This window comes from Piliocolobus tephrosceles, chromosome 13 (genome assembly GCF_002776525.5).
Source record: "Piliocolobus tephrosceles isolate RC106 chromosome 13, ASM277652v3, whole genome shotgun sequence".
In the NCBI taxonomy this organism is placed as follows: domain Eukaryota; kingdom Metazoa; phylum Chordata; class Mammalia; order Primates; family Cercopithecidae; genus Piliocolobus; species Piliocolobus tephrosceles.
The window spans coordinates 58821528-58829214 of NC_045446.1; the positions used below are offsets into that span (position 1 = coordinate 58821528).

Consider the following 7687-nt stretch of genomic DNA (forward strand, 5'->3'; position numbering starts at 1 on the left):
GGAATGGGCAGGATGATTTGTAAGTCAAGGTTCCTACGGTCAAGGTAGATAGCATCCAAATGTGAGGTCAAGGATTGCTGTTTGGGGGAGAGATAGATCCTTGATTCTACTGATGCAATGAAGAGATCAAGGATGTAGATATTGATGGGTTTATGAATCTATTTTGGGAAGTAGAGGACTTGCATCTGATGTTTCTGCTATCTTTATGAAGTGGTTAGAGAGGTTATCTGAGAGAGGAGGAGATTTTGTATTTGAAAAGAACTTTGAAAATTTCAAAAATTGCTTGAAATATGTTGAGGAATGAATTAACCAGACAAGATTATTGTGATTAATATGTGATATGTATATTAAGTACTCATTTGAAGTTGGCAGTTACACATTTTAATGAGAACAACCTGCCTTTGAGCCTAACTTTCTATAGGAAAGTTGAATTGCACTTGTGCAGGCTTGGATTAAGTATGTCCAGGATGAGTTGTGTCAGCAGTACAGGAACTCAGAATGACAGGGGTTTGGGTGATCCTCTTTTATATTTAATCAGTGTTTAATTTTATTTTCTTCTACTTTATAATAGGATTGGGAATATATCATAAATTTTTCCATTTCTCATCTATATCTCCCATCAGTATCTCATCAATTTTTTTGGATGTGAAAGTGTTAGTAAATATTTTGGCAACTTTGTTTTCCATTGACCTAATTCATGTGTCTTATCCTACAAAAATCCAGGTGAAATTTTCTCAACTGAGAATTTATTTAATGACATCATCCAGCAACAACTCCACTTGCCCCAGTCTCTGAATTCCTCCTCATCTGCTTTCCCAACTTCCAGAGTTGGCAGCACTGGTGTCCCTGCCCCTCAGCCTTCTCTTCCTCCTGGCCATGGGGGCCAACACCACCCTCCCTGATCACCATCCAGCTGGAGGCCTCTCTGCACCAGCCCCTGTATTACCTGCTCAGCCTTCTCTCCCTCCTCATCGTGCTCTGCCTTACCGTCATCCCCAAGGTCCTGGCCATCTTCTGGTTTGATCTTAGGTTGGTCAGCTTCCCTGCCTGCTTCCTTCAGATGTCCATGATGAACAGTTTCCTCCCCATGGTGCAGAATGCTTTGTTGCTTTCACCTGTTCCCATTCTCTCTGCCCAGCTCCATTACTGTGGGAAAAATGTCATTGAGAACTGCATCTGTTCCATTCTGTCTGTGTCCAGGCTCTTCTGTGATAATTTCACCCTTAACAGAATCTAGCAATTTGTGACTGGTTGGACCTTGCTGGGCTTCGATTTCATTCTCATCTTCCTCTCCTACACCTTCATTCTAAGAGCTGTGCTTAGATTCAAAGCAGAGGGGGTGGCAGTGAAGGCCCTGAGGACATGTGGCTCCCATTTTATCCTCATCCTCTTCTTCAGCACCTGCTGGTTTTGGTGTTGACAAATGTGGCCAGAAAGAAGGTCCCCATGGACATCCTAATCCTGTTTAATGTCCTTCATCCCTTTAGTCCTCCTGCATTAAACTCTATTGTATATGGGTTTCAAACTAAAAAGTCAAAGCAGGAATTTTAAAAGTTGCTGCAGAGGGGTCTTTGAAAACACGGAAGGGACTCTCTATAGAAACACCTATTACTGTTTCTATTTCAGGAAGTATGATTCCAGACAATAAACTAATGCTTAAATACTGAGTATTTCCTACTCATTTCTCTCTCTCCAATATCAGGCATTAGTGAGGGCTCCTTAGTACCTGACATAAATTCATTTGCCTAGCTCATGTAACTAACATTTGTAAAGATTTAACTTTGTGTTTAGATATTTACATATTTGAATAATCTCATCCTCACGAAAATTCTACAGAGTAGGATTGTTATTCCACTTAATATATTAGAAAACACAAATTTAGGGAGAAATACTGACACAGGTCACATCTGATGAGTGGTAGAGCATCAATTCCTCAGATATCATTGAAGCTCTGTCTTTGCTCTGTAGGTCAGGATCTCTGCATCATATTTATGAATTTGTTGCTGTCACTAGGTCTTCTCTAATCACTCTCCACCTTCAGAGTCAAAAAGAACCAAACAGAGGAGCAGACACCAGAGATGTTGCCACAATCTTTTTCTGACTGCTCAGGCTTCTGTCACCAAAATATATTAATCATAGTACCAGTTTATGCCCAGTGGAAACCTCACGAAGCTTGAAATTCTTTATGACAAGACCAGGACGCTAAGGATCCAGCTGGCAGAGGTAGGAATGAGAAGACCAGCAGTGTGGGAAGTGGTCAAACTGTGGTGATTTGGGGGCTTTCTGTGTACTCAAAACCACACCACATATGCTCAAGAACCTGGAATGTGGGGAATGTATGTATGACATATTGTTAAACTTCTGGATGTCATAATCTGACATCCAGAAAATGGGTGAAGAAACAACATACTATTGTAGATGGTAGGCAACACTGTCATTATTTACATGAGTAATAGAGAATTGAGGTTCAGGCTCATTTAAGAACCTTACCCAAAGGTCAGAGATAATGCTTATTTGCAAAATTCCATAGGCTGAAAGCAAGGGCCGCTGTATTAAGAGGTCCTAAAACAGTGGTTCTGGTGAGTAGATCCCAAAAATTATTAAATTAAAAGCATCTGAAACGTAAGCCAGGCATGGTGGATCATGCCTGTAATCCTAGCACTTTGGGAAGCTGAGGTAGGAGTTCGAGACAAGACTGGCCAACATGGTAAAACCCCGTTTCTACTAAAAATACAAAAATTAGCTGGGTGTATTGGTGTGCACTTGTAGTCCCAACTACTTAGGAAGCTGAGGCAGGAGAATCACTTGAACCCAGGAGGTGGATGTTGCAATGAGCTGAGATAGCACCACTGCACTCCAGCCTGTGTGACAGAGCAAGAATCCATCTGAAAAAAAAAAAGAAAGAAAGAAAGATAGAAGGAAAGCAAAAAAATGAAAGAAATGTAGAGGGTACTAAATCCTTGTTTTCATCAAATATAATGTTCTTTGTCCTATCAAATATCTTTTGAATTGTAAATTGCAAATATGGAATAAATAGATATGTGCTATATGGCATTAGAGTATAACAATATCTTGGTGAATGGTGGAAAGCAGGGTTGATTCCTTTAATTGTGAAAGGAATGAAAAAGTGGTTATAAAGTATTTTAAAGAAATTTATTTAAAGAAGGAGCAGAACTTGGTTATCAATTGGATGTGTGGAGTAGAGGAGAGGAAGAGAGAGGTAATTACATTTTCAAGTTTGTATGCTACACTTTTGTGGGTTTTGTCAGCTTCACTCTTTGGTTATTCAAGAAAATTGGCACAAGCTTCCCTTTTTTACATGCTAAGACAGAGATTGGGCTCTCCAGAACCAAACAAAGTGAGAGATAATTCTTATTTGCAAAATTCCATCGGGTGAAAGTAAGGGCCACTAAAATTTAATCTCTTGTTTTCATCAAATATGATCTTCTTTGTCCTGTGAAATATCTTTTGAATGTCAAATTGCAAATATTAGATGAACTAAAGCTTCAGTTGGGAAACAGATCTCTGCTAACTGTGGAGATGGATGATGCTTATGCAGCCACAAATCCAACCATAAGCCCAGCAAGGAGACAGTCACCCTTGCTAGCCCTTGCTTTCACTCTATGGAATTTTGACCTGGAGGTTGTGCTTGCTTAGCTTCATGAGAAAAGGTTTATAGTTACATGGTCTTCCCTAAGACAGTCTCGTTAATTCTGGTCACACATCTGTTTGCACACACAAGAAAGAAAGTTTGGGTAGACTTTCAAATTAAAAACATTCAAATGCAATTCTTAATCCTGAAGGTCCTGCATTAGTTGAATTTCACTTGATTTTCCACTTCTGGATGCTGCTGCCCTTTTCTTATCCTAAAATTTATTTTCATGACATATTTTAGATACATTTTGGAGTCCCCAAATCATTCGGACCTCAGGTTCCTACAGACGTATATTTTCTTTCATTGTGATGCATAGTCCTTCTAAGGTATGAAAGCTTCAGCTGTGAAATAGAACTCTATTTTATTTTATTTTTTTAGACAGAGTTTCACTCTTGTTGCCCAGGCTGGAATGCAACGGCTGGATCTCAGCCCACCATAACCTCTGCCTCCTGGGTTCAAGAGATTCTCCTGACTCAGCCTCCAAAGTAGCTAAGATTACAGGCATATGCCACCATGACTGGCTAATTTTTGTAGTTTTAGTAGAGATGGGGTTTCACCATGTTGGCAGGCTGGTCTAGAACTCCCAACCTCAGGTGGTCCACCCACCTCGACCTCCTGAAGTGTTGGGATTACAGGCATGAGCCACCGTGCCTGGCCTGATCTCTCTTGACTGTGGAGAAGGATGAGGCTTATGCAGCCACAAATCCAACCATGAACCCAGTGAGGAGAAAAGAGTTAGATTGTGCTTTGATCTGCTGGTATAGCATGATTTTATATACTCAAGAGGGACTTTAGCTGGTTAATATGAAGTAACAGGAACTAGATTACCCTGTCACTTGAAATAACTGGAAAGCTAAACAAAATATGTGAAATAATGGTTCTGAAGGCATGGGACATCAGGCAATGGAGGACAGTGATCCCCAAGAGATAGGAAACAAAAAAGGTGAGTCTTATTTACTGGAAAGTGATTGTTCCAATTATCAGGGAGAGATTCCAGGTTATGTCAAAGGGAGGGCAAACTCAGCTGCAGCCTGGCAATCTTTCTGTGTCGAGGAGAAGGGGAAGGGAGTCCAAGGAAGCTAGAGTTCACAAGGCACAGTATTGAGGAAGAGAAAACTACATCGAAAGAGAATCCCAAAGATTTATAAAAATTCCCCCTTGAGTGTTCAGCAATGTACTGATCAGCACATGCATGTGAGAGAACTTCATGAAGGGTTAGATATCTGAAATAAATTAGATATCTTCTATCAAGGAAGAAATGGAAAGGGGATGATAGTGAGATGGAAATGGGTGTTGGAAAAACAACTAATAGAGTCAAACATATAAGAAAACAGTAAAATTCTATATGATGTTCTGAATAACTTTTATGCCAATGAATTTGAAAAACTAAAATTGAAAAATCATCAGTAACTTCAGATAATAAAACTCAAATATATAAATAACCATTAAAAATTTGAAATATTAATCAAAGACTTTTTCCCAACAAAAGCTTCAGTATACTATGGGTTTATAGGTGAGTTATAAAATTTTAAGAAATAGATCATCTCTATCATGTATATATTCTTCAAGATAATAGAAAAAGATGGAAAATTTTTACCAACTTATTTTATGAAGCTAGAGTGACCTTGTCTCTAAAACCGGATAATGACAATTCAAACTGTGCAGTGTTTCTACCATGCATTTCATTGCAAGGCAACCCACAGCCAATCAGTCCATTGTCTAATCAGCCCATTCCCCTGAGAGTCTCACCTCTCAGTAGGAGGTGTTTCCATATCTTCCAGGTGGCCAAGGGCAAGCTTCTCTGTTCCAGGCATGTAAAGAACCAAGTATCCCTCCATAACTGCCATTAGTCATCCCTTAAAGTATATTTCCTACCTACTTATTACACACCAAGGCTAAAAGCTTTCCCATGACTCAAAGTAATTTTTGATACCCCCAAAAGTCTAAAATGTCAGATAACACAATGCAAAACAGTACAGTGTCTTAGACTTTTGAGAGGGATCTATTCTCTTTCCATTCTTGGGCTTCTGTGAGGAAAACAGAGGTTTTTCCTAGAATGGGGTCTGTGCTGCCTCCTCTGCTTTTCCCTAGGAGTCCCAGGCTGTTAGAATTTATCTTAGGTTCTCTCATGTGGGCATCAAGAGTGGGAAGAAGACAAAATGGAGAAAAGCAATTCAGTCTACTGAGAAGAAAAAAACTTTCAGAAGAACAGATTCAAGAAGAGGAAAAAGATAAAGCCCTCTTAAATATATTTAACTTGGATATCTGTTTTTAACTAGGCTGATTTTAGCCATAGAGCTATTTTTTTCTAAACAAAAAAATCATTTTAAATCTTCTATTACCAGACTCTAGTTAGGGCAGCCAATATTTCTGGCTTTTGCATTCTACCATAGGTAACTTCACACATGAAATCAATTAATAAGTTTTAACTAAGGTTAACTTAGCTATGTATGCATAAGATGTCTCAAAGAGATGGTAAGTAGTTTCTATTTTTACAAGATTTAGAATCTCCCCAAGGATAGTTCAGGGAAAGGAAAATTCAAGACAGGAAATCAGAGACTATCCATGGGGGAAAAAACCCTCAATAAATGGCAAAGTTACACAAATAACAAACCAGGAAAGAATCTTTCTGGAAGCCAAGAATTGAATCCTTGCCACAACTGTCAAAAGATAAAGCCTTAGCTACTGAGTTACACAGCATTGAGCAGTTTCTATTGCTCTTTCCAGAAGTCTAGAGCAGCCAATTTCAAGCATGAAAATACTTTTAACTGCTCAAGATAATTTTTTAGGGCTAACTATAGTGTGAACCCCCAAATTTCTGTCCTCTAGATAGTGGAGACCAAGAGAGAGTATCCCCACATAGTCCCAAGGTTAAGCTCTTAAGGACACAAAACAAGACAGAAATTTTATTTGGTATTGGTTTCAGGGACATGCAACAAAGTTTGTAGCTCATTAACCTGCCAGCTTGGTTTGAAAGCAGGCTTATAGGGATCTCAAACCTACATTCTATCCTGTGATACCCCTGTCTCCATTACAGAAAGAAAAATTCTTAGCACAAAGTGCACCAGATTTACTATAGCCTAAGACTAGTCTCACAAATCCTTTTTTCCATCAATCAAACTCTTGCAGAGAAGACAGTGACATTTACCATTTACACAAACACAAACACACACACACACAGAGAGAGAGAGAGTCAGAAAGAGAGTCAGAGAGAGAGATAGAGAGACAGAGACAGAAACAGAGACAGTGACAGAGAGAATGAATGAGTCGAGAAACTTGGCTGGTAAGAATTTCTTACCTTTTTTTGCCAGCATACCAGGTTTCCGGGTTCCCTTTCTCTGTAGCTTTCAGAAGAATGGAGCAGCTTTTGATGATCCTGCTCTCTGTGCCATAGCTGTGGGGATCAAGCCACTTTATAAAAGAAAATTCTGTTAGATGAAGCCATGGGGAAAAGATTCTCACTTTTGTAAGATGTTGCCCAATGGGCTACATGGGGAAATGAATTAACGTCTTCCATTCCAGCAAAATACACATAACAAAACAGATGTTAATCACCTCATTCAGCATCCAATATCAACCTGGCAAAGCTCAAACTTTCTCCTGATAGTCCCTGTGGTCTTTGATCCACTCCAAGTGAGAAGGGATGACCTCTGAATGGTAACTCACAATGGGTGGTCTCTGGGCAAGGCACAGAGCAAATAGTCACCCTGAGACAGGCCTGTTGAGCTTCCTTTAGGGCTCAGTGAATGTGACCAGACAAATAAGGAGGGATCTCTGAGTTAGGCCTGCTGAACTTCCATCAGCAATTCCTTCTGAAGTCCCCTCCACATATGTACACATATACAAAGACAAAACCGACAGAAGGCCTTCCAAATCACATCCCTAACCAAGAACTCCAAGCTTATCCCTTCCAAACTATCCTGCTATTCTCTGTTTAAGAAATCTCTGCAAAATCTTCCTGAATAAGGAGAAGTCTCCCAAACCAAGACTCTTTTTACTAGTTAGGGAGAGCCATCCAAACCCCCCCCCCCC

The 7687-nt window shown here is 39.7% G+C and overlaps 1 protein-coding gene across 1 annotated transcript; it reads left to right on the forward strand.

Annotated features, from left to right (window-relative positions):
• The first annotated feature begins 753 nt into the window (after positions 1-753).
• Positions 754-1575, forward strand: LOC111524679 (olfactory receptor 56A1). The gene is given in 5 exon segments (XM_023189910.1): positions 754-780; positions 782-839; positions 842-897; positions 899-1400; positions 1403-1575. Coding segments are annotated over 5 exon segments (816 nt in total).
• The last annotated feature ends 6112 nt before the right edge of the window (positions 1576-7687 follow it).